The sequence below is a fragment of the Rhinocladiella mackenziei genome (assembly GCF_000835555.1).
Source record: "Rhinocladiella mackenziei CBS 650.93 unplaced genomic scaffold supercont1.2, whole genome shotgun sequence".
NCBI classification, from domain to species: domain Eukaryota; kingdom Fungi; phylum Ascomycota; class Eurotiomycetes; order Chaetothyriales; family Herpotrichiellaceae; genus Rhinocladiella; species Rhinocladiella mackenziei.
In genome coordinates this window covers 366,704-392,442 of record NW_013550603.1, presented here as the reverse complement: position 1 = coordinate 392,442, position 25,739 = coordinate 366,704, and the positions used below count along the sequence as shown (strand labels likewise).

General features: G+C 51.0%; 9 protein-coding genes across 9 annotated transcripts; 7 read left to right on the top strand and 2 right to left on the bottom strand.

Moving 5' to 3' along the window:
* Positions 1 to 1,281: 1,281 nt before the first annotated feature.
* Positions 1,282 to 1,788, top strand: Z518_01945 (uncharacterized protein; the record flags this gene model as incomplete). Its single annotated transcript, XM_013418974.1, has 1 exon — positions 1,282 to 1,788. The coding sequence occupies one exon, from the start codon at positions 1,282 to 1,284 to the stop codon at positions 1,786 to 1,788; it is 507 nt and encodes a 168-aa protein (XP_013274428.1).
* A 1,004-nt stretch (positions 1,789 to 2,792) lies between these two features.
* On the bottom strand, positions 2,793 to 3,380 carry Z518_01944 (uncharacterized protein; the record flags this gene model as incomplete). The annotated part of the gene is made up of 1 exon (XM_013418973.1): positions 2,793 to 3,380. One exon carries the CDS (start codon positions 3,378 to 3,380, stop codon positions 2,793 to 2,795), a length of 588 nt encoding a protein of 195 aa, XP_013274427.1.
* Positions 3,381 to 4,541: 1,161 nt separating this feature from the next.
* Positions 4,542 to 5,249, top strand: Z518_01943 (uncharacterized protein; the record flags this gene model as incomplete). The annotated part of the gene is made up of 1 exon (XM_013418972.1): positions 4,542 to 5,249. The coding sequence occupies one exon, from the start codon at positions 4,542 to 4,544 to the stop codon at positions 5,247 to 5,249; it is 708 nt and encodes a 235-aa protein (XP_013274426.1).
* An 804-nt stretch (positions 5,250 to 6,053) lies between these two features.
* On the top strand, positions 6,054 to 6,906 carry Z518_01942 (GTP-binding nuclear protein GSP1/Ran; the record flags this gene model as incomplete). Its single annotated transcript, XM_013418971.1, has 4 exons — positions 6,054 to 6,122; positions 6,218 to 6,310; positions 6,360 to 6,513; positions 6,569 to 6,906. The coding sequence occupies 4 exons, from the start codon at positions 6,054 to 6,056 to the stop codon at positions 6,904 to 6,906; spliced, it is 654 nt and encodes a 217-aa protein (XP_013274425.1).
* Positions 6,907 to 7,722: 816 nt separating this feature from the next.
* On the bottom strand, positions 7,723 to 9,456 carry Z518_01941 (uncharacterized protein; the record flags this gene model as incomplete). The annotated part of the gene is made up of 1 exon (XM_013418970.1): positions 7,723 to 9,456. The coding sequence occupies one exon, from the start codon at positions 9,454 to 9,456 to the stop codon at positions 7,723 to 7,725; it is 1,734 nt and encodes a 577-aa protein (XP_013274424.1).
* Positions 9,457 to 11,143: 1,687 nt separating this feature from the next.
* Z518_01940 (uncharacterized protein) lies at positions 11,144 to 12,520 on the top strand (the record flags this gene model as incomplete). Its single annotated transcript, XM_013418969.1, has 1 exon — positions 11,144 to 12,520. One exon carries the CDS (start codon positions 11,144 to 11,146, stop codon positions 12,518 to 12,520), a length of 1,377 nt encoding a protein of 458 aa, XP_013274423.1.
* A 965-nt stretch (positions 12,521 to 13,485) lies between these two features.
* Positions 13,486 to 19,900, top strand: Z518_01939 (uncharacterized protein; the record flags this gene model as incomplete). Its single annotated transcript, XM_013418968.1, has 2 exons — positions 13,486 to 18,951; positions 19,010 to 19,900. 2 exons carry the CDS (start codon positions 13,486 to 13,488, stop codon positions 19,898 to 19,900), a joined length of 6,357 nt encoding a protein of 2,118 aa, XP_013274422.1.
* Positions 19,901 to 21,400: 1,500 nt separating this feature from the next.
* On the top strand, positions 21,401 to 21,940 carry Z518_01938 (uncharacterized protein; the record flags this gene model as incomplete). Its single annotated transcript, XM_013418967.1, has 1 exon — positions 21,401 to 21,940. One exon carries the CDS (start codon positions 21,401 to 21,403, stop codon positions 21,938 to 21,940), a length of 540 nt encoding a protein of 179 aa, XP_013274421.1.
* A 1,607-nt stretch (positions 21,941 to 23,547) lies between these two features.
* Positions 23,548 to 25,581, top strand: Z518_01937 (uncharacterized protein; the record flags this gene model as incomplete). Its single annotated transcript, XM_013418966.1, has 1 exon — positions 23,548 to 25,581. The coding sequence occupies one exon, from the start codon at positions 23,548 to 23,550 to the stop codon at positions 25,579 to 25,581; it is 2,034 nt and encodes a 677-aa protein (XP_013274420.1).
* Positions 25,582 to 25,739: the final 158 nt, after the last annotated feature.

The window sequence follows — 25,739 nt, the reverse complement described above, 5'->3', positions numbered from 1 at the left end:
CACAGAAATATTCGGATGTGTCCTTTCGGGTCGCTTAATCGTGGTATTTGAAGTAGGATCTCATCCAGACGATCGGTGAGATTCATGACCAAAGAGAGGTGTAATGTCTCTGCCCCTGTCCCTGCGCACTATCCATGCCCATTTGCATCAACATCGAAATCTCCGCGTCTGTAGAAAATGGCATTCTTTGTAATGCAGATGACACGTTTGCTACGGCAGGAATCGTGGGAACGTTTATGAGAAAAGGCGGTCATGAGGAGAGCAGGGTGGGTAATGGTCTTCGTGTGCTGGTATCAATCACAATAAGTTCCTCGTTCAGTGAACCGCAGGCGGCTCCTTCGGCAGACGTCCGGCTCGCACATGTCAAGGACTCGTAATAGGGAGTTCAAATTTGGCTGCACCATTGTCGAATCGGGCTACGAGGGAGGTTTGCCGTGTTGCATGCAAGTCAGTCGATTATCGATGGAAAATGGCAGGCTCAGCTGTGATATATGGAGTACTTTGATGGGCGGGTCAGTTGGTCAGTTGGAAAGCAAGTCCCTGTTTCTTTTGGGGGGCTGATTTACAGGGGTTCGGCTATTTGAAAGCTTTGACAGCCTCTGCTAAAGATGTCATCCCCTTTCACATTCGCCAGTTATTCAATGCCCTCACAACCTGTTCAAGGTGATATCTGAGATCAAGATACTGTGTCTCTAGAGGTAAGCAGCTCAAGATCGGAATCTTGACCTCGGACGGGCTCGTGGCTGAAAACCACATGGCATTCCACTCGATCTCAACCTCTATCGAACCACAGCAGAGAGAAATGGCATCAACGCTGCCGGCCTTGCGCCCAAAGGCGACATCGCTGCCGATCCCCAAACCTTCAAAAGCTTGTCAAGTTTAATTGCGGTTTGTCCCAGCACCAGAGAGCACCAGAACGAGGTGCCAATTTCCCTGACCCCTGTCCGGTGAACAAGAAGCGTTGCGCGAGGCTGTCCTAGCTCCTCTTTAGCTTTAACACGTCCAGAACCTTTAGGTGTTTTCCAGGTTGACCTGTCTCCTTGTGTCACGCTACCATTATATAGGCATGCGGGTGATCCATTGTCTTTGACTTCTCCTTTTCTTGCTTTTAATTGACATCGACACTTCGACAGCCTTGACAGCACGGACTATTGTTTCCCTCGCTCCTTATAACCTCCAGTGTTTCCTCGTTGAACACATCCATTCGTTTTCTCTTCCCACTCAGAACCAACTACTTCTACGAACCAGACCCTTCCCAATTCCAGAAGACAAAGTATCAAAATGAAGGCGTTCATCGCGATCCCGACCCTCATGGCTGCCTCCGCTCTCGCAGCCCCTGAACCAGCCTGGTCCTTCACTTTCACCTTCTCCGATGCTCACAGCACCTGGACTTCCTGCACCTACGCGACCGCTGCGCCAAATGCAACCACCACTGAAGCCGCCAGCAGTGCTTGGACAGGACCTTCCGAATGGACTTCCACCACCTCCTATACCGCAACCTACAGTTCAGGATCATCGACCTGGGCCGTTCCCACGGCCATCTCTTACAGTGTCGCCGAGAGCTGGACCAGCATGATCCCCGCTTCTTCATCATCATCATCATCATCCGGCGGCGAGGAGGCCAAGCCTACCACCGAAGCACCCACCTCGGTCGCTCCCGTCACTACCGCTCCTGTTTCCACCTCTCCAGCTTCCTCCGCCTACACTGGAGCCGCCGTTCATAACGTCGACGGCAATATAGCTGGTGTCGGCGCCATGGCCATGGCCGGTTTGGTTTTGGTTCTGTAAATGAACCAATTTCTGGAGAACACTGTCCATATATTGCCCGGGAGGAACCCTGATTCGGGGGCCATTTGCCTTCGAGTCAGAATTCATGTTTCACGAATATCCTCACCACCTACCATCTTATATCACTCAGAGGGTCATGATAACGTCCTCTTCCACGTCCTCTGAGCCAGACCAGCCCACCAACTCCTCGTCCTAGCCGTCGATCAACGGGACACGACCTGTCTCGGGTTGTGTATCTAATTATTCTTTCCAAATCTTAATGTTTGAGGATACCTACTTATTTGTACATATATCTCGCTGTTTTGACATTGACGTTGCATCGGATTCGAACACGATTGAATCGCGATCCCTATATCAAATACGAAAGCAATATGCGCACCCCGTTCAAATATCTCTTTTTCAATTGTATTTGTAGTTCTGCCGCCTTTTTTGGCTTCCGCGCAGATCCATCTTCTCTGCGTCGTCCAGCATGTGATACATTCCCGCCTACGTGTCTATGCCTTCTCTCCGTGAGAAGTAGAAGTAGCCGCGAATCTCGCTCGTGATACCCAACACTTCCGGTATCAAAAGAAATTGAGTTGGGGAATCTGGGTCGGACGGTCTACAATAAACTCCGTTTCTACCATCTAAATCCAATCAATTGAGATTAAGCTCCACTGGCATGAGATAAAGAAAAGCTTAGCTTAACAGAACTGCTGTGTGATTGCCATTCAATCGCAAACTTGGGCTTTGATCACGCCATTCAGTCTGGGACCCGCAGTGGGAGTGAAAATATGGCCAGCCCTCAAAAGACCATTCGTCCACATCTCGCTTCATCGTTCTACTCCGTTACCAAGGCTGCCGGAGCCATTCAATTCAACCGATCAACTCAATATGAAAGCCTTCGTAAATGTCTCTTCTGCCCCCCTGCCAGTCTTATTGGTGATTCCTATATACTCGAATACAACATTGTATCGAAGACCTTCAGCCGACAACGCCTTCCATATCCCCAACGGATTTATTCGTCATTTCTTCCTGCCGACCAGTGTTTCTACACTCTCTTGCTTTTCCGCCACCTCCTTCTCTTCTCCGTTGAACATCTCCGCAGTATCATCGGGTCCTCCTTCGGCGATGCTCTCCTGACCACTCTTTTGGCTCTTTGCTGTTCTCGCTGGATTGTTGTCTCTTGGTGAAAATGACAACCTCTTCGTCCCATTATTCCCTATGCGACTTCTCCTTGCCAGGTGTCCACTCGTCAAAGCTTTCTTTGCGGACTTCAAACACTGGTACAGAGACTTTGGTCCTGCTTCGCCTGCTTTCAGTAGAAGCATCGTATGATTTTCGAGTGGTGAGCGACAGGATCCTCGACTGTCTCGAAAATGGTGCGTAAATGATGCCAAACTCAACTTTCTTACCAAAGATCCGGTTGAGGCTCGGATAATTTGTCCACCGCGGGATCTACTCACTCTTGGATATGGCAGTTCGTCTTTGGTCCCGACATCGCCTAGATTTAACTCGAGCTTTGAACGTTCAGATCCCTTCGGTGATAGAATGACAATCCGATTGGAGGCCATATGAGATTGTAACCTGTTGATTGCTGAAGAGGACGGCATGTCGGAATTCGTGCCAGTCTTGTGGGTTATGAGTGCTGCGTATGATGAACCGACAGATGTTGGCTCGACTTCCCCACTATGGCTGCCCGTTGAACTGAAGGATTTTTCAACAAGGTCGAGCGCCGTTGGCCATATACCGCGACGATAGGTCTTAGGTCAAGTCCAACGCTGGAGGGAATTTGCCTTGACAGGTCCTCTGTTCTCTTGATAGGGCCATCTTTATTTTGCATGCTACCTTTCCATTCATGTTCCTCGGTGGTAGAACATGCACTCAGGATAAAACTCGTGGAGATGACCACCAATCTCGAAACAAATCTTCCAGGTATGCAGTGTTAGGGTCTATTGAAGACCTCGAGCTCGTCAACAACTGCTTTAGAAACGCTTCCTAGAAGAACTCACCTCAACCGTCGCTGGCAGATTCAATATCCGGGTCTGATAGATGCAGGAAAGCTATCATCTCAGATTTGGAGCATACTCTGGAAGGAAACGCAACAACAAGACTGCTCTTGAACAACATGCAGAGTGCATAGCATGCGTCAACTCTGTTCCGGGATTTCCAGGTCACGTGCAGGACGTCACACAGCTGGATGTTGCCGAGCATCCAAAACTGTTCAGCCTTGAGAGACACTTTGTCGTAGGCAAGTCTCGATTCTAATGACCATCTTCGTTGAGCTGGGGTTTTTACGAATATCGGTAGCTTGATTGACGTTTTGGACGAACACGCTCCTCCTTCCTGTCCTCCCCAAAAAAGAAAAGTTGCAAAATTGGCTCCCACATCAGTATGAGCACTTGGACGATCCGCAGCTGGTGTTTGTCTAAAGAGATCATCGAACTGGAAGGGACATTTAATCACAGGGAGAGTGAAGCACGACAAATCAGAGTTGGAAGGACCAAGTCGGTTGCAGAGGAAGCTTGTTTGGATCTTTCTGGTATCAAGAGACGAGATGACCTGCCCTTCTATCTCGTGAAAATAAAAGTCTCGAGTTTGTAGTGGGCTGAGAGTAGCCGGAGTAACATCGGGTAAATACTCGTCTTGGCAAACCCCCGCATTATACATCGTGTCTGGTCCTACTGCTAGTTACGCGTTCGTAATTTTGCCTGCGCCTCGGTGCGTTTGCAACAAGAACTCCATCGTCGCCTTTGTACACACTCTTAATGACCATGGGACTACCAATGGATCCTAATCTTGCAAATATTCATGTTCCAAGTGGCCCTACATCGGTTCACCAGGCCGAGTCATTCGAAAGTCTATCGTTACAAGAACTGATCCTTCGAAAGGACAATCTTGAAGCAGAGCTAAAAGCCCTAGGTGCAGTCTTGGATAGTCATGGAGTCAATATGCAAACCAGTCTTACCACCTTCGACGGCTTCCCCCGTTCAGACATTGATGTGGCACAAATCCGAGTCACCAGAACACGGATCATCATCTTGCGAAATGACTGGAAAGATCTGATGGACAGAATCGAAAAAGGCCTTCATGAACATCATGCTGCATACCAAGCTTCAGATGAATACAAGAATTCCCTCTCCCAACCAAAATCAGAACCCACTCCGGTTGTCTCCCAACCACCGCCCTCCGTTCCCGATACGCCCTTTGCCAAAGTGAACAGTGTTGAGCCAGGCAGTCCTGCGAATGAAGCTGGTCTGAAAGCTGGTGATTTAATAAGAAGATTTGGCGATGCTATTTGGTCGAATCACGAAAGACTACGAAAAGTCGGTGAAATTGTCAGTCAAAGTTTGGGTCGGCCGATCCTGGTGAAAGTCTCTCGAGGAAATGGACCACGGGCACAGGAGCTGGATCTGAGACTGACCCCGAGGCAAAACTGGGGTGGTAGAGGAACATTGGGCTGTCACATCATCCCAATATAAGATATACATGTTGCACTTGGTGGGGCCGATGCAAAGTGCATCTGGAATGCGGAAGAACGTTGTATCCGTAAAAGCAGCGGCAACTTCTGGCAGCGGATTCAGTGTTTCATTAGGCTGTCGTTTGTGATCGCGGTATCCCGCAAGACTTTGAGGAACAGCGCTTGGTGGGGTGATGGCACGATGAAAGGCTTTCACTGCCTAAGCCCCGTGGAAAGGAAAGACTGGCTGTGATTGAATTAATTTTGAACGAAGAGTGGTTTGAACCAGGTGAGGAATCATCAGACACTTGCAGCCAAATCAGTGCCTTTGGAGCGGCCTAATCGAACTGGTGTCAATACAGCGATGGACTGATTGGTTTTTCCGGGCACTGTCTCATAGAGAGAATATGATCATAGACCTCGAATTCAGACAATGTACCAATGCTGAAGACCTTGAAGGGAATTAATCATTGCTCTGATATCTGTAGATGCCCCGCGCGATGTCGAAAGCAGACGGGTAGAAAATATCAGATCCCTGCCTGTCATGGCACGTGACTTGGCGAAAAATGAGCTGCCCGACCCCCCCCCAGCAAAGAAGAACGGGCCTTGGCATGCAACTTCCAGAAAACAAATCTTCTGCCTCTCTCATCTCAATCTGCGCCGCTTTGCTTCACAACACTTTCAAATCGCCACTTTTCTCCTCTTCATCACCTCTGCGCAAATACCGCAACTATCAAGACTGTGGTATCCCCATCATCTCGACATCCAGACCCTCCTCTACTTATCTCCCTCTTAATATCTTATCCTCTACAAGGCAACAATCATCATGGCGGAAGCTGCCCAAGGTCCACCAACCTTCAAACTGGTCTTGGTCGGTGATGGTGGCACAGGAAAGGTATGACTTCTATAGGAGACCCATTTCCGCCCCGGTTGGTCGTCGCAATGTGCGACCCGTCTTTATGAAACTCAGCGTACTGACGCCTTTGATAGACCACCTTCGTCAAGCGCCATCTTACAGGAGAATTCGAAAAGAAATATATCGCCACACTTGGCGTCGAAGTTCATCCCCTCGGCTTCTCAACCGTACGTCATCCGGAATCCTATGACAAACCCAACTCTAACGCCGATGCAGAATCTTGGTCAAATCCAATTTGACGTCTGGGACACCGCCGGCCAGGAGAAATTCGGTGGTCTAAGAGATGGTTACTACATCAACGGGCAGTGCGGCATCATCATGTTTGATGTCACCTCGCGAATCACATATAAGAACGTCCCCAACTGGCATCGTAAGTCCCAACATATTTATCCCTCGACTCTTACAAGACTAACAAGATCTACCAGGTGATCTCGTCCGAGTGTGTGAAAATGTCCCCATTGTCCTCTGCGGAAACAAGGTCGATGTCAAGGAGCGTAAAGTCAAGGCCAAGACCATCACATTTCATCGCAAGAAGAATCTTCAATACTACGATATTTCGGCCAAGTCCAACTACAATTTCGAGAAGCCTTTCCTCTGGTTGGCACGAAAATTGGTTGGCAACTCTCAACTCGAATTTGTGGCCGCTCCAGCTCTTGCACCACCTGAAGTCCAGATCAACCCGCAACAGCTGGATCAGTATCAGAAGGAGATGACCGAGGCTGCCGCAATGCCACTGCCTGATGAAGAAGATCCTGATTTGTGAATGAATCTGCCAAAGAGCCCTCTGCTCGCAGTCAAAGATGACCCAGTCCGGGGACTTAGTGAATGGGAAATTCGGTTTAGCGAGACGACGACAGATAGAAGGTCGTGTTGTTGATTCATTTTCCAAAAAGCGAAATGGAAGGGGGTTGAAGACTGAGTCGGTCCAAGGGTGACATATGTGGAAGGGGGAAGGTTGAAGGGAAGAGTTTGGTTTCCGAGAATACGCGATCGAACGGCAGAGATCCATCTACCCAGCCTTGGAAGGGGTGACGACATGAACGAATGACAAACAGCCAACAAGGTCGCTTCTCCCCAATGCGAAAAAGGACCACTGGGTAGTGCAGTGATAACGATAAACTTCCTCTCTCTTGGTGTTCTGCCCCAACGTACTAGACTACATCTCAATAGCATAGCGAGGATCCTTTGAATCAAAGCAAGAGACTGACTCCAGACGGTGAAGATGATTTAACCGCATCGGCGACCCTTTTTGTCCTTTCTCCGGGCCAAAATGCTCTGCCATATTTTTCCCCCTCTCGGAATTTTTCTAACCTGAGTTCCTCTTTTCAAACCAACAAGTAACTCCGATTGATGTGCATCGCTCCACCATCCTACATCCTTTCGCTGTGCTTGAAGTGCCCACAATGGAAAATAGAACTTGACACAATACGAAGAATTCCAAATCCCATCCCGCTAACCCCCGGGCCCATTTGCAGCTCCGTAAGGATCTTGAACGATGAACAACTCCCGTCGCGGTACCCTATTTCACCGATTTCCTCCCCCCCGGGGCAACCGTACAACAGAACACGAGCCTGTTCATTCACTCCACCAACTTCAAAGGGACAAATCTTTCCTCATTGCAGCGGTCCGTGAGAATGGGATCCTCTTGCTCCTCTTCCAGTCCGTTCTGGTAGTTTTCGATCTCCAGACCGGCACCACGCATCACGCTCAATACCGCCCGGACGTTCAGTTGGATTGTCTCTTTTGGCTGTTCGGCTTTCATCAGATACCGCGTCAACTTGGGGAAGAGCAGGCCAAAGTCAGATTGCGAGAGGTGCGCACTGCGGGGGATGAGGAAGAGTTTGGGACCAGGAGGTGTTGGAAGGGAAGTTGGAGAGAGAGAGAATGATGGGACGATGGAGGTCGTAGATGACGAGGGGCTGAGGGTTTTATTTCTGCCTCTACTTGGGCTGGGGGAGGTGCTCCGACTGGGAGCTGAGGATGGCGAGGTGGATGCTGATATCGCTGAGCCTAGTGAGAATCCCTCGGCATCCGAGTCGGAGGTATCTTCTGCGGCACATCCGTGTACTTCTGTCTCGGAAGAGGCTTTGTTCGGCGGCGTTGAGAGAGCCGTCGTCTCTGCCGCATTCCAGCCCTGGTTGGATTTATCTCGTTGTCGTTCTAACGTAGCGATGGCCTCGGGCGGATTGGCGGATAATGCCGCTTTCATCCGGATGAGTAGTTCGGTGTGCTTGTAAAATTCGGCGGTCATGATGGCCACGACATTGGGCGTGGTGTGGTCATTATTGGTGCCCGGAGCTGGTTTACGATCGTAGCAAGGGAGGGGCTTTTCCCATAGCCATTTGGTCAATTCTGCTCGTAGAGGCATGGCCCAGAGGTCGAGAAGGCCGACAGGTGAGTCCGGGGTAATCTGGCGGACGAGCTCGCTGCTCAGAACTGGACTGCTCAAGGGCCGCCAGTCTGGGTCATTTTCGTATTGAGTGCCTTGGAGCGAAGGGAGAAATTGGTGGTAGTAGACTGATTTGATGAACTGGACAATCGTGGCGCCGCCAAAGGAGTGGCCGACCCAAGTGACGCGGCCTGGTTGGAGATCGAGGGTGTCTCGGACGAGAGGTGGTCGTGCCGGTCTCCTTCTCGCGACGGCGTAGTTGGAGAAGGTCTGGCCGGCGTTGAGACGGCTCAGGACGGCGTAGAGTTGTTCCAGTTCCCAGAGCCGGATGCGCAGCTGAGCATTGCGAGAGTTGAAGACCTTGGTCGTAGGAGTGTGCGGATGTCTCTGATAGCGGATTGAGGTCTCGACGCCATCAGCAGAGCGGATCAAGGTGACAGGGGCGCTGCCGTCACGATGTTCGGGGGCGACACAGACAATCCCAAAACTCGCCAGTGAAGCACACACGGCACTGTACGTATTGTAGTTGCCTCCGAGTCCGTGGGAGAAGACCACGACGGGATACTTGGTGGACTTGCTCCTTGGAAGAAGGGGTGAGTCTGCTACGGCAGGGATGTTGGTGAAGTTGATCAGGAACGGCAGGATGGAGATGATGGAAGAGAGTTTCGGGCTGGCACCTAGAAAAGAGGCATAGGCTTCGTTCCATTGTCGTTGCGGCGAAGGGAGCCACGGTACCGCAACCTTGGACGTGGCTGTGGGCATGGTTGGGTAGAAGAGTCGGAACTTGATGGTGGTGATCTTCGGATCGGGCGAGAGAGAGGAGGAAGGGAGCTCCGAGACTGGGATTTCCCATTCTGTGGTACCGACTTTGTGAGGACCGATGGGTTTGGGAAGAGATGGAATTGGGCTGAGGGACGAGATCATGATGGAACGGCCCTCAAGTTCCCGCCGGGACAAGAAAAGGGAAACGGCAATTGGTCTCGCTTGCACGAGCAGGATTGTAGGGATACGATATTGGCCAGAAGAAAGGGGGGGTTCTCTACTGCACGGCGGCCAAAGGATACTAGCAGTGATAGAAAACAAGTACGAGCAAAAAAAGAGTGAACTGGCTACTAGTAGCAGGAGCAGCAAGCAAGGAGTGGTGGTTGTGGTCGTATAGGAGAAGGAAAAAGGGGTAAGTGGTAAGATAGAGAAAAGGACAGGGTAAGGGCAGCCAAAACAACAATAATAATACGAAGAGGTGGCTGAAAGGATCGCGTGCCCACCTACTTTGTTCTGCGAACTTTTTTTTTTTTTCCAATCCAGAAATCCAGGATCCAGGGCATTGGGAGCGATCACCAGTTATACGTGGCTAAAGTTTGCGGTTGATGTCATGTACAATATACGATGGACTAGTTTAGTTATTTTGCTGCAGCGCTGCAGACTGCATGATGACGATGGCATAAGGTGGCGCTGCACTGGGCACTTGGGCAGTTGTTTGACAATTGGTAACTGAAATTCCAGGGGGTTGTTTCTCTACCATACGGACTCGGACGCTTGGCTCCACAGAGGAATCGGATGGAAGTAATTTTTTATGCAGAGCTCGCCTATTATGCAGCGCGTTGCGAGTGGCGAAGCAGAAAAAAGGGAAAGGACTTGGACCTCAGCTGGGGGGCCAAAGCACGTGATTGTCGCAGCATGGTTGGGGGCGACAGACTACGGCAGATCAGAAGGGGATAATAGTAAACCACTCGGGAGAGTCAGATGCACGAACTGCCGCAGAGGAGCGCGCCACACGCAAAATTGGTTTTTAGCAGCATCAGCATCAGCATAGCGTGGCGCGTCCCGCCAATCATAATTCACTCGGCTTCTCATCATGGCTTGTACTTTCTTTGATCAAATCCCTCATTTCATTCTTCCGGCTGACTGTTAGACGTCGACAAGTGTACTTCTACACCTCCATACGCTGTACTGATGATATATTGATGCTTCGAAAGACCAGTGCTGCCCCAAGCCTGTCCTCGTCGCTTTTGCTCCTCGAGTTTGTCGCGGATCATCCACGACGCATGCGCCCCGTCTGCAGCCCAAGCCTAGCGACCCCTCGCCCTAAGCGGTCCCAAACACTTGTCCCGGACCTTGCACACCTTCTCTCACCTATAGTCACGTTGATTTCCATTTTCGCGTTTTCACGACCGCGCAATACTCGCGATATAGTATCATGCACAACCAATTCTTGCCTCTGTCTTTGGCTTTCTGCAAATTCCCCTCACTATATCCTATCTGCTCCCCGTTTCCTCCCCAAAGGTAGGTCCTCGCAATTCCCCCCCCCCATCATCCATTCTTTCTCTCTGCCTGGTCTTCGTCTTTGCTCAGGCGACCGCCAAATTCGCATCTTTACGATATAATCTCCCGTTCAATTTTATCAGACATCGGTCGCCATGTCCTTGATGTGTTAGTTTGTATTCAATTTTTCGATCGTATACACTGAGGCAATCTCCACTCTTGTGTTTTCAATTGGTGTTGGCATTGGGGACCTTTTTTCATCCTTCTTCATCCTGTAACCCCTTCGCCATTTATATCCTCATATCGCAACCTATACCCAAAGTTATTCAAACTATGTCCATAGTTAGCAATGTCTTCGGTCGCATTCGCCCACTTCTGGCGCACCGATCTCATCCGCGAATGTCTTTTGTCCTACGTCTCCAAGGATGATCTTCAAACTTTACGACTGGTGTGCAAAAGCCTCGCTCACGACATTGTGCCCACCTTGTTCAAAAACCTAAAAATCCATTTTACGGCCAATGTTTTCTCTCGCAGGGCTCGAATGTCAGCCCTGGAACGAATCGGACCAGATGTGCAAGGTCTGTCATTCGTCATGCCTCATCATTCAGACACCTTCCTCCCTCCGCTCCTCCTGCCAGGCACTCTGGATGAAGTCACATTTATCTACGAGCCACGTCTGAATACGTCAAGGCCGAGCTCTTCTTCCAGCTCCTCGACATCCTCCTCCACTTCTAAATATGGCTCCTGGGAAATGAACGATCTGTTGGTGAAACAGTATCCGCCTCTTTTCCATGCTGCCACCAACGTCGAGGCCTTCTTTCGAGCCTTCAGCGCCGTGCCTCACCTGCGGCGTCTCCACGTCTCCTGCCCAGGTCAACCGGCGGGGCAGAGGTACCGAAAAGACATTGTCGACTATGCGTTGATCTCGTTGAGAATGGCGGTTGAGACCGCCAACCTCAGTCAGTTGGAATCGCTGACTCTTGCTCCAATCCATCCCGCCGCAATTTTCTACCTTCGCCCTCATCTCAGCATTGGCTGCTCACCAGCGTCGTCTCGCGTCTGGAGACGCATCAAGACGTTGGAGATTAAAATGGACAGCTTTGAATATGGCCGCGACCAGCCGTCAGATCATCTCAAGATCCTGCATAGCTACCTCCAGGTGATGCGATCCTTGGAGCATCTCCAATTCCAATGGCTGGGCAGCAAAGGGCCGTGTCCTCTTGCTCTTCACGTCGAGCCTTGCACATCGCGACCAACGTCACTGGATTGTTCAAACGCATGTCCCGATGCGAGCGCCAAATCCTCTTTCAGACCTCTCAAATTCCGGAATTTAAAATCAATGCATCTGAGAAATGCTAGCCTCGATGCCAGTCAAGCATCTGGGTTCATCATGTCGCACCGCAAAGTTCTGCATGAATTTTCCTTTGACCAATGTCATCTGAGATCGGGAACTTGGGACGATGCCCTGGCCCCTTTGACCAAGATCGTCGGCAGCGACACTGGGAAACAAAAACAAGAGGAAGTCATGGATATTCCAATCATGCTAAGCCCCGTCGATGAGAAGAGCCAAATGGATTGCGTCGAAGAGCCACTATGGGACGATACCGTTCGCAAGACTCAGAGCAAGGGTCTCCAGACTCTCCGAAAAGTGAGCTTGAGGACAAAGGAGATGGTGCCTCAACAGGTGAGGCGACTTTTGAGAAATGCAAGAGTTACCTGGCGTTGAGCTTATTCCAGGGGACTCTTGATGGAACAGATGTTTTGAGCACGGGGGAGAAACCGCTCATTTTTATCCATGCTATGAAAATCATGAAGTGATGTCCTTATGACAAAGTTCAGATACGGTTGATAGTTTCGCCAATCCTGGCTACTGCCCCCAGGTGGCGATGAGCGCCGACGAAAAATACATTTAGCGTGAAACAATCTCTAGACGATATATGACACGGAGCACGCTCGAATGAACGCTGAATACCCGCACAAAGTAGGGAAGGAATGCATTCTCGGGTTCGGAAGCCCTGGAAGGATCCGGAGACTGTAAAAATATTAGTTAGGTCGATGTGCTAGTGAGGGCTGACGTGTATTGCCATTCTGTGCAACTTTGAGCCCAAGATTGAAGGGATCTGTCACAGGGCCACTAGCAGCTAATTCGGCACAGAAATGATGTTGAGCTGGTTGTCCCCCTGAAAATAGGGTCGGACTATCTTGGGGGAAGAGAATGGGGGCGAGAATAGGGACGTTGGAACCAGCATAGGCTTTTGCAGCTCGTCTGGAGTCTGCCTTGGCGGGTGCCTCGGCCGGGTAAACAATACAGTTGTAGCAGGTGCTTGGTCGAGTGCCAACTGACGCGCGTCAGAGGGAATCCGGAGCACAGGGAACTGGCTCCTCAAGTTCACATGCGGCGGCCTTGCCCGTTTTGAACTTTGCTGGTCCTGTTTGTCTCACAAGCACAACCACCACTACGACTTCAACTGTATCATCAAGCAACAACCTCTTTCTTCGCCTTTTCGCCATTCCTGCTGTAAACCAGTCCATTCGTTCAACATTTACCGCTCATTCCTTCTGCCCCGACGATCCGAACCCCAAACACGCAAGTGAGCACGATTCAGTCTTTCTCTTCCGCCGAAATGATACACGGCGTTCCTACGTAACATGTACAAGGCAGACCCAATTCCCTGCTAGGGTCACTAGACAATGCCTTCGAACGACAGAACGCCTCCCAGAGTGACCGGTCCGCAGTCGATTCCTCTCCGAGATCTCTCCAGACACCCCGACGGCGCATTTCCAATATCTGAGGAGCCCGAGAGTTCAGGAAGCGCGATTCGCAGTCATCAGCATAGACGCAGTCGCACCCGATCATTACTGGCAGGAGGACGGCGGACCCCCAACTATGCGCGTTTAGATGAAGAGTCGCCGACCAGAGGAAGATCGGAAGATAGACATGTCGGGTTATCCATCGGAGGACGAAGCGGGAGCGACTCTCCTATCGAAGACGCTGAAGGATTTGCGGCAGCTACAGTGGGGTTGGATCTTCAATTACCATCGACGCCTCCAAGTGTAGGATTGCGACGGCCCACCATTGTCACCACACCCGCCGATGGAGATCCCATTGAATCCGAGAGTCTCTTTTCACCTCCCGATACCGATACCACTCCATTGACCGCAGGGCGTCGCCCCCCATCTTCCCTGAAGTCGTCCAGCTCGATGTCCAGAGGCCAGAGACATGACAGACAAGGAAAAAGGTCCAGCGTCCACTGGACGGATGGGGAATCTCCCTCCCTTGCCCGAGGTCGAGCATCCCACCTTGGAGATGACTTGCCCACGCTTGACACAAACACCGGTCTGCATCGAAAACTGAGCACCGGAAGTGGCATCAGCCGATTAGCATCTACGCGGGGGGACTCGGGTGAACGATCAAGATCTTTGTCACCGTCACCGTCCCCGATGGCCAGGGCAAACTCCATGCTTCGCGAGATATCACAACGTGTGGTTAACTTGAGTAATGATTCAGACATGGTCGAGCAAAGCATCCGCAGGAAATCGTCGGTACGAGAACACAGACGCCCAAGCGCCTCAGCGCCTCCAGTGCCCAATATTCCAGACGTGGAAGACGCAATGCCAGCGGCGCCGCCTCTGGAAAAGATTCCATCTGTTGAGATATCGCCTGCTCCACCATTCGTCCCCGTCTACCATCCGAATCCTTTGCTGGGGAAGTCCTGGGGCATATTTGGGCCTGAGAACAAGCTCCGGAAATTTCTCTGTGAAGTTCTTGTCCATCCTTTAACTGAACCTACCATATTGCTGTTGATTGTGGCCCAGACGGTGTTGCTTGCCGTGAATGCTGCAACGGACGCGGTGTATCTTCAGACAAGGACCAGTCGATGGGGGAGCACTGGATTTGATTATGCCATCTTCGGATTATTCGTGATCTACACCCTGGAGCTGGTTGCCCGCACCATCGTGTCGGGATTCATTTCCAATCCACGACAGTTCAGCACAATAAATCGATCTATAGGATTAAAGCAGGCCGTTCTTCAGAAAGCGCAGACCTTGTTTGCTCCCCACGAAGCGCGACGTCTTTCCAACGGGAATGATGACGAACCAGCTCAGCCGTCCATTGTTCGGACATTTACTGGCGTTCCAGACCCTGGCGGTCCGGGCCACACAAAACAGCAGCAAAGAATCCGTCTGGCCCGTCGCGCCTTTCTCCGGCACTCTTTCAACCGACTCGACTTTGTGGCGGTCGTTTCGTACTGGATATCTTTTGCCATGCAAATGGGACGCCTGGAGAATACCTCTCATGTTTATGTCTTCAATATGCTAAGCTGCCTTCGTATCCTGCGGTTGCTGGGTTTGACGGCCGGAACATCCATCATCCTTCGAAGTCTGAAAAAAGCCGCTCCCCTCCTCGTTCACGTGGCTTTTCTCATCGGCTTCTTCTGGCTGATTTTTGGCATTGTCGGCGTCCAAAGCTTCAAATCAAGTCTGCGTCGAACGTGCGTTTGGGTCGGAGATGATGGTTCTGGGCAAAATTACACTCTCAGCATCGCTCCGGACCGTATTCAATTCTGTGGAGGTTATTTGGACGCCGTGACGGGCGATTCCATGCCATGGCTCAAGAGCGACGGTCGAAACGGCACTGGCGGTGCCAAAGGCTACCTCTGCCCTCAGGGGTCACTTTGTGTTGAAGGCTTCGATGGACCGTACAATGGGACTGTCAGCTTTGACAACATTTTGCAATCCCTAGAACTGGTGTTTGTCATAATCAGCTCCAATACCTTCTCCGATCTTTTGTATTACCTCACCGACACTGATTATCTTGCGGCGGCGCTTTTCTTTGCGGCCGGAATTGTTGTTCTCAGCTTGTGGCTGGTCAACCTGTTGGTTGCCGTCATCACCTCATCCTTCCAGATCATCCGGGAAGAGAGCAAGCACAGTGCTTTCACCACCGAAAAACTGGACGAACCACTTATCGAAGATGATTCGAAATCCAAGAAGAGCAAGTTGAAGAATCTCTTTGACAAGACCCGTGTGTTCTGGATCCTCGTGATCGTTTACTCCTTGGTGGTGCAGAGCCTTCGAAGCGCGAATATGGGTGACGGTCGACAAAGCTTCATCATGAATTCCGAAACGGTGGTCACGTTCCTCCTGCTTCTGGAGATTATTCTCCGCTTCCTGTGTGATTGGAGAAACTTCTTCCGCGGGAAGCGGAATTGGTTCGATCTCCTCCTCGCCATAGTCACCACTGTGATGCAGATCCCTGTCATTCGGAATTCCGGACAACCATATGCGTGGCTCACGGCCTTTCAAATTGCCCGTATCTATCGGGTGGTCCTTGCCGTGAGGGTCACCAGGGAGCTTGTGATGGTGGTGTTTGGAAATGTCGAGGGTTTGCTGAACTTGATCCTATTTGTGTTCTTGTTCACCTTCTTGGCCGCCATTCTCGCCTCCCAGTTGTTCAGAGGAGATTTTCCCCCGGCCGATGCCGAGGGCGAGACCATCCCCGTGACCTTCTTCGACATCTGGAATTCTTTCCTGGGGATGTATCAAGTTTTTTCGAGCGAAAATTGGACAGCTCTGGTGTATAATGCAACCCAGTTCAACCTCATTTGGGATACGGCATGGCTCGGCGCTATGTTCTTTATCTTGTGGTTTATCATTGCCAACCTGATTGTCCTGAACATGTTTATTGCTGTCATTCAAGAGAGTTTTGATGTTTCCGAGGACGAGAAACGTCTCCAACAGGTGAAGGCGTTTCTGAAACAGAAAGAGGCCAGTGGCGGGGCATCTGGAAACCTTTCGCTCGCGGCCGTCTTCAAGATGGGACGAGATTCGATCAGACATCGAGATGCGCTCGAATATGGCTCTGCCGCGGTCGAACAGCTTCTCAAGGAGGCCGTTGTCAAAGATTTTCTGGACGAGCAAGAGGAAGGGCTTACCAAACGCCCCACTTCGGTGCACCCGACTCAACTCAATCCGGTCAAACCGGGTATCCTCTCCAAATATTGGGGCATGCTCACCGGTCTCAACAGCGCCAAAGAACCCAACCCTTTCTATTCGAATGCCTCGATCACCAGAGCGAATGAAGATTTTGATCCACGTGCCGTGGCCAAACGGGTCGTCATGACCACGGAAAACCGTCGCCGTGCACAACGTCAATATTTGCAGAGACATCCAAATTACAACGTGTCGCTGTTCCTCTTCAAACCAAACAACCCGATAAGAAAGCTGTGCCAGTATGTGGTGGGCCCCGGGCGAGGAAATGAACGTGTGGAAGGTGTCTCGCCTTACCGACCCGCCTGGTATGCCTTCTCGGCCTTTACGTATGCTGCCATCGTGGCCATGGTCATTCTCGCGTGCATCACCACGCCATTGTACCAGCGGGACTACTATCTCCAGAATAGCTTGAGCATTACGAATTGGTTCATCTGGACCGACTTGGGTTTCGCCATCCTTTTCACGGTGGAGGCGGTGATCAAAGTCATTGCCGACGGGTTCTTCTTCACACCCCACGCCTATTTTCGAAGCATCTGGGGCTTCATCGATGGCGTGGTTCTCATCACGCTCTGGATCAACGTTATAACAGCCATGTATCGAGATGATGGCATCTCTCGTGCTGTTGGCGCGTTCAAGGCTTTAAGAGCTTTGCGTCTGCTGAACATCAGCGACACGGCACGCGAGACCTTCTACTCTGTCATCATCGTTGGCGGTTACAAAGTGCTGGCGGCTGCGTTTGTTTCGATGAGCTTGTTGATCCCATTCGCCATCCTCGGAGTGAATCTATTCAACGGTCAAATGCAGGCTTGTAACGATGGTGATTTCGGTTCCAGTACGTTGAGCAATTGCGTCGGCGAGTTCAATTCGACCCCCTTTAATTGGCCCGTCCTGGCTCCCCGGCAGGTTGCCAATCCGTGGTTCGACTTTGATGATTTTGGCAGTGCTTTATTCATCCTATTTCAAATCGTGAGTCAAGAAGGATGGGTCGATGTGATGTGGTCTGGCACCAGCATCACCGGCAGAGGCCTCCAGCCCGAACCCTTCGCTTCCCAGGGCAATGCGGTCTATTTCATCATTTTCAACCTTCTGGGGGCCGTCTTTGTCCTGACCCTGTTTATTTCCGTGTTCATGCGAAATTACACGGAGCAGACCGGGGTCGCCTTTTTGACGGCGGAGCAACGTTCATGGCTCGAACTCCGGAAGCTTCTAAAGCAGATCTCCCCTTCGAAGCGCTCGATCGGCGAAAAAAGCACCTCCTGGAAGAAGTGGTGCTACGACCTTTCGATTAAGAAACGGGGCAAGTGGCACCGCTTCATCACCTTGATCTTGGTCATCCATCTGATCCTCCTCACCGTCGATTTTTATCCCGAACCGATATGGTGGGAGAAGCTTCGGGAATATCTGTTTTTAGCCATGGCAATCATCCTGGTCGCCAATGTTGTGATCCGGATGGTCGGGCTGTCGTGGAAACGATTCCGACGAAGTTCCTGGGATGTATATTCGATTCCCGTGGTGTCCGGGATTTTCATTACGACTCTGATGGCCGTTTCGAACATCAACAATCAGGGCTTCAATCAACTGCACAAGCTCTTCCTGGTTTCGGCTACATTTCTTCTCATCCCGCGAAACAATCAGCTCGACCAATTATTCAAAACAGCTGCGGCATCTCTTCCACTCATTGCCAATCTCCTGGCAACTTGGTTTGTACTATTCTTGGTGTACGCAATCGCGTTCACGCAAACCTTCGGCCTCACCCGGTTTGGCGAGAATGAGAACAATAACGTCAATTTCCGCACAGTTCCAAAAGCCCTTGTGCTTCTGTTCAGAACCAGCATTGGGGAAGGCTGGAACCAAATCATGGAAGATTTTGCCGCCCTGGAGCCGCCTTTCTGCGTCAGAGAAGCGAGTTTCTTCGACAGCGATTGTGGTAGTCCTGGTTGGGCGAGGGCGCTCTTTATCTCCTGGAACATCATCAGCATGTACATTTTCGTGTCTCTGTTTGTGTCCATGATCTTTGAGAGTTTCTCTTACGTTTATCAACAGAGCAACGGAATGTCCATTGTCAGTCGAGATGAGATTCGGCGCTTCAAACATGCCTGGGCTGTCTTTGATCCGAATGGCACTGGATTCATTTCTAAGGAGCAGTTTCCTCGGCTACTTGGGGTAAGTCTGACTTGGAGGGGGGGTATTTTTACTTTAGTGGACACTAACAGCCGACCAGGAACTATCTGGTGTCTTCCAAATGCGGATCTATGACGGTGACTTTACTGTGCGGAGTATCAAAGAAGACTGCTCCGTTCAACCCGGGGATCCTATCAAACCAAGCGGACGAGTAGTGGACGGGATGGACCTCGACAAATTGGCCGAACGAATCCGTCAAATTCCAGTGGCGGAAATCCGACAGAGACGAGAACGGATGAATGTGTTCTATCAGGAGGTGATGCTGACGGCCGATCCCAACCGTGGCATTCCTTTTACAGCCTGTCTATTCCTGTTGACTCATTACAACGTAATTACGGATTCAAGAAGTTTACGACTGGAAGAATTTCTCCGACGACGAGCACGTCTTCAGAGAGTCCAGGAGACGATTCGACGAAACACGGTGATAGGCTTCTTCGATACTCTTCATTGGTCGCGAAAATTTCAGAGAGCGATGGACATGCGGCGGAATTCACGTCTGGGTGCACCTCCTTCGGTTCCTGTGCCAGAGATCTTTATCGAAAACCCCGACGACAACAACATTGAAAGTACCCAGCCTCGTGATTTCACCACAACCACGCCCACTTATACACCCAAGAAGCCATCCCCCAGCTTGCCGCCAATTGACACGTCATTCAAGGCGACAGATACCCTGAGAAGTGCTGGGTCACTAAGCTTTGATGAGTCGCCAGGAACAAGCCCCATTCGAACAAGACTGGGATCGGTGGACACGTCCTACCCGGGGCCTACCAGATCTTCACCAACAACGCCAACATTGAGCCACAGCCGTCAAGGCAGCACTGCTAGCGGAATCAGTGGGCAAGGAGTCATGGAAAGTTTCGATGCGTCGGCATGGGGAGAGAGTATTCGACGGAGTTTTACGACGAGAAGACCACGGAAAGATCGCGAGTGAGACTCTATTTGACGAGGATGATGACGATTGACATGAGAACTCGTGTAAATATATTGTGACGGATTGATGATAATTAGGGTTCGACACAAAGATCGAAACCATATTAGCGATGGCGTTTTATGAGAATGAGTCTGCAGATAAAAGAACGGGAACCCTGACAACCAAAAAAAAGAAAACGTCACGACTCGGTTTGACTTGGTTTTTGGATGAAACCCAACAGATTTGAGGGTGAGTACCATGTACATGCATTTGTATTGAACTCTCCACAAGGGGGTTGATATTTGTATCGTGTTCAAGATCATCCAACGGTCCTCCATCCTGTTGAGCTGTGACGGAGGGAATATTGCTATGTTTACGAGGTACTCTGTACCTTCAATCACGTTCCTGGTCTTGCTGAGCAACACGTCAGGGTACCGCTGTCGACAGGACTTTTCGTTTATCCATCGTACTTCTCTGGGGTTGACATGGTTGATTTCAGAACCTTGTCAAGTTTGCGGTTGCTATTGATTGAGGATCATGTCGTTACGTCCCAGCTCATCCTAGATCATCATGTGATGGACCAAGGTAGCGAAACTTCAGGGCTTCCTTCGTACTCATGCTGAAGCACGAATCTGACACGCTGAGCATTAACCGAAGGCTTTCATCTCCAACTTTTTTCCGTCGCCCCAGCTGCAACTAATTGGACGTTCCGATGCATTTGATCAAGCAAGAGGGAAAAAACCCCTCACACGGGAAAGCTGATTGCGTTTCCTCATGAAACGCCTATCAAACAAGCAGACGAGATGAGCCAACCGGCGCCCGTCAGCTTGGCCTTAGACGAGCACTGTTTCGGCGCCCTGTAGATGCAGAAAAGACGGAGTCTAAAGTCAAAACAAGCCGCAAGCCTCCCCTGGTTCAGGGTTCTGTGGTGGAGAATATGGCCCGAGAGCTAGGCCATTATCCAGTCAGATTGCCGCAACAACGACAGGTCTATGTCACGAACCAGTGGGAGATACAGGCTAGACCAAGGTTCCAACGCGTCAATGCTGCAAGACACTCGCGTTTTGATCATGAGCTTGTCCTTCGCAATCCTGCCCTGACAAGGCACTTGACGTTTGACGACCTCTGTGTTCCCAGGGCTTTTTTGGCCAAACTATTGCATACGTTTCTGCGGTAGTTTTGGGGTGTGGTGCCGCTATATACATGATGCTTGGGAGACAGGTGGTTGGATTCTTCAACTTCTCCCTTTGAAAGGAATGTTTCATTGACCTATCAAACCTTTTTTCGATCTTGATGATCTTTTGGAGCCTTTTGTCTTTTTCGATCCTTGGACCAACCCTATTTTAAAAGAAAAAACGCCACTGGTATATTAATTCCTCTGGCAACTTCCGGATCGACTGTATTCAACTGACCACATTCCCCTACGTTGGCAACACTCGACCTGCTGGCAACGTCGGGTTGGAGGGACAATACCCCCTTCTAGCTTCAAATTATTTTACATATACTTCCTCACCCCACATAATGGCGGTTGCACAGTTAGTCTCCCTTTTTGAGGCTCTCGACAAGGAAGCACCCATTAAACCTATACCCAGCAGCTTTCGAAACCAACCTTCTTCTTCGAGGGTCCGTCTTTCTCTGCAGACCATGTTCAGTCATAGTCCTTTACGTCGATCTCCAAAGAGCTCTAGTAACATGAGCTCGACTCCCTCCTCTTCTATTCGGTCCTCCCCCAGTTCAACATTCAGTAGCTTTGGGAGCCGGGTGCGGATACCCCCACCCGACCTCAATAATACGCTTTCTCCCACAGCCACCACCACATCGGTATCGAGTCCGAGAACTTATATTCGTCGACAACCTTCGGCTATTGACTTAGCCCTGGAGGAAGAAAAATACGCCGATGAGGCAGAGATCATTGGGTTGGGACTGCTCGAACCAAGACCAGGAGCAACCATCTCTCCCAGCACGTCGTCGGCTCAATGCTCGATGATGGAATTCATGAATGAAACCATGCAGACTCCTGTGGTTCTGGATGGAATATTTGAAGTGATGGAACGTGCATAGAGCGCATACACGAAGTCACCCACGACTCATGATCCACGAGGCAGCTCCATTTTGGCAGTCAGGGCAACCTCTTTATTTTTCACACATCAACCAGCTTCTGGTGGGGTTTGGATGTCCGAGGTTTGGTTCAGTTCGAAGGAAACGAAGTTCATGAATATATGTGTAAGAGTAGGACAGTTTCCATTCGTGATAGCTTTAGGGTTGGAGGGGTTATTGGATCGGACAGGACACGGATGGGATATAAGAGGACGGCGAAATAGGGTCATGTACTCAATACTAATCCCAGGAGACATGGATATATGGATACGGGCAGGGAGGCAATCTGTGTGTAGGAATAACATGAGTTTCCCTCGGACAGTGTTTCATGCACAATTCCCCTTTTTTTTCCCCTATGCGTACAACGTACTCGGGTGGATTCTCGACAGAAGCGGTCCTAATCGGGCAGACTCAGGGTCCCATCCGACGATGGCAAACCTTCGATATCTATATTGGGACACCCACAGATACCTCCTGGGGTAAGTAGGGATTGCTGAGTATGCCAACACCGACGAGAAACGTAAATCCCGGGATTAGCTAATGGGTGTCCAACCAGCGAGTTGATGGCCAGCGAACTGATTCTTCCTGACCACGGGCCCGGGAAAAGTGGAGGTGGTTGGCTAAACTTACGGACGTAGGAGGTGAATGGGTGAGAAAAGGATGACCACAAACCACTCACAGTAACTGAAGTGAACAGATACCCTGCTTGGCCGGCCGAGGAAGATGGGAAAAAAAAAAATTGATTACTATTCTTCCAGGCCAGTCCCATCCCGCTTCCAGCTAGATGCCAATGTCTTGATGCATCTCGATGACCACCAACTGCCTTCTTCCAGCACAATTCGTCCTCTCACCATTCACCTCTTCCCCAGGTTGCCGGCCCAGACTCGGCATTGGAGGATGCCCATCATCTATCTGTCTTTCTAGTTGAAATCTTCTCCAGGGGATGACCAGTTGATGGATCGTCATCCCACTTCCCGTTGGTACCTACGGGCTACGACATACGTAGACCTCTTTTGCCTGTCCGACCCTCGTCCCAGGAAGGGAGTCTGACCTCGCCTGTTTATACTTTTGGATTTCCTCGTCCGCAGCGTCTGACTAATTTTCACCCGCCTTGCGACAAAAGCGGCAACCCGTCTTCCAAGGCAGAGTATTACAAGACCCTCTCGCCATTTGACTTCTTCTCCCGAGTCCACTCTTCGATATCGAGTGCTCAGTGCTGTTGGCAACATCGATATCCATTCTGTGTTCATTTGGACGCTGTATTGGATGGTGGACTAATTACTAGAACGTGTTCAACCTCCTAGCATTCGCGGGACACCGTAACAGTGTCTGCAGAGACACACAATTGGCCTCCGACTCGATTCAGCAGAAGGCTGTCACAAAACCTACCCATTCATCTCCCTCGGTCTCCTCGTGATAATCACTTTTCGGTAGCCACTGAAAGAACGGGAAACAAGGCACTATCAACCGGCACTATCCTACAGCCTGCTTCAGCCATTTTCAGTCCGGTTCACTAATCACTCCCTCGGGCTGTGGGCTGCCTGTCTCAATCCGGCAATTTGTCCATCACGATGCAATCATACGCGAAGCAACAATATGGCGAACGAACCTATACCTCTCTCCAGTCAATCCTAGAGGACCCGGCACCGCTCCTGATAAATTCCGGTCTCCAGGTCAAGCAATCCCGACCGGTTGGTGGAGACCTAGACATTTTGTCCGCCTCCTATTACCCCCACGGCCCCATGCAGACCTCAGAGGGACGAGACCGCAACCCTCGAAAGAGAAAGGCGGTCTCATCCGATCCATTTTACGGAGGTCTCGTCTTTACTGCCGGCACAGTGGGCGATAGCAATCATTCATCCTCGGCCGAACAGGAACAACCACCCACTCCGCGGAAAAGGAAAACGACCAAACAGGCATCCGTAAATGACGTGGATGAACCAGGAGAAGGCAAGAAGCAAAGAGGCCGACCTAGAGTCGACACTCAGGATGAGACCGCTGCCGACCGTCGTCGCACTCAGATTCGTCTGGCGCAAAGAGCGTATCGTCATCGAAAGGAAACCACTATTTCGGCCTTGAAGCAAAAAGTGACCAATCTGCAAAACACCATTGAACAAATGAATCGGACGTTCATCACCTTGCACGATAACATGGTCGATGCTGGCATCCTGACGTCCCACCATGCACTCGGTCGCCAACTCCAAGCCGCGACCGAAGAATTCGTAGCTTTGTCCAAAGCCGTATCACCAGACTCAGACGACGAGGAAGACAAGATGGCAAAGATGGCCCGAGGCGAGTCCGAACATTTGTCGGAATCAGGTGAAACAGGACGTAGTGGGAGCGTCCAAGACGCATCAAAACCCTCGTCTCGACCGGCCCAAAGGGCCAATGTAGGTCGTGGGACCACCTTTGACCAGAGCTCTACCGACGCAGAAGCAGATGTGGAGGAAGTCCCCTTGATGACGTACCATGACGCGGACGATCCCAGCAACGCTCTCCTCGCCCTCTCACAATCGGTCTCCGGGCTCGACACCTCGAACCTTCATGGTCTCAACGACGCCCTGTCCTTCAACACCATGATTCCCGAGACATTTCCTTTCGATGACCCAAGCGCGAATTTGAGCATCGAGCGACCCTTGAAACCCGCCAGCTCACCCACAGGCTCCTACACCTATAGCTTCCAGGAAACGACATTCGCGCGACGCCTGCATCGGATGTGCCTGGAACGCGCATTCCGGAACCTGACCAACCCCAACATCGACCCGGAGTACATCAAGCGCGCCTTCCGTTTCACCTTCTGCTTCTCGAACCGCAAGCGCATGCTCCAGCGATTCCAGGAGATGTTAAAACGGCGCGCCGGTGAGAGTCTGGAGAACTGGAATGTACCCTTCTTCCACATCGGCGGCGCAGGCACACATTTCCCCCGCCGCGATGACGACGGAAACCCCATCTATCCGCCCAACATGGTCAGTCCGGCGAAGGCGTTCGGTCCACAGCCGTGGATCGAAGTCGAGACGCCGCGCATGGAGAAGTCGACGCAGGAAATGCTCGACAACATCGGCTTTGGGGGCGTGTGGTACGACTCGCACGACGTCGAGGAATACTTGAAGACGAAGGGCATTTACCTGGACGGCCAGAGCAGCTTCGTCGAAGTCGACCCGAGCGTCGTCTCCCTGTTACGGGCCAGTCGTACTTCCTCCACGGGACCTAGTGACGACAGCCCGCACGAGCCTGGCATCCGCACCCCGTCACCTTTGCTGGGCTTGCCCGATCCGATCGCCGACCCTTTCATCGCCCGCGAACTAGGCGAGATGTTCGCGCAGCCATTCCTCGGCGCAGCCGTTAGCACCACGCCCGACCAACAACAGCAACAGCAGTTTGGCGCCAACAAATCCGACAACGACGCCTGGCTCGACTTCCAGGATAATTTGAACACACCTTCGTTCTCGGATTTGCTGTCCCGCCGTCAAGCTCCCATGACATTCGATGTCGAGATGTTCCTCGAGCGCATGATTGAGAGTAGTGCCTGTCTAGGTCGTGCGCCTGGGTTCAGAAAGGAGGCGATCGATAATGCGCTCGCATTGAGTTTGCAGGAGTGTTTTTAACTCGTAGTCTATGGGCAAAAAATAGTTGGTCACACCGCTGCTTGGTATGTCCCGGATGAGATGTCGAAAACACCATTCCTCGATCGGATTGTCCCCTTCCCGCATCCATACATCCCATGGATGATTGGCCACAACATCGAAGGAAAAAAATTTCTACC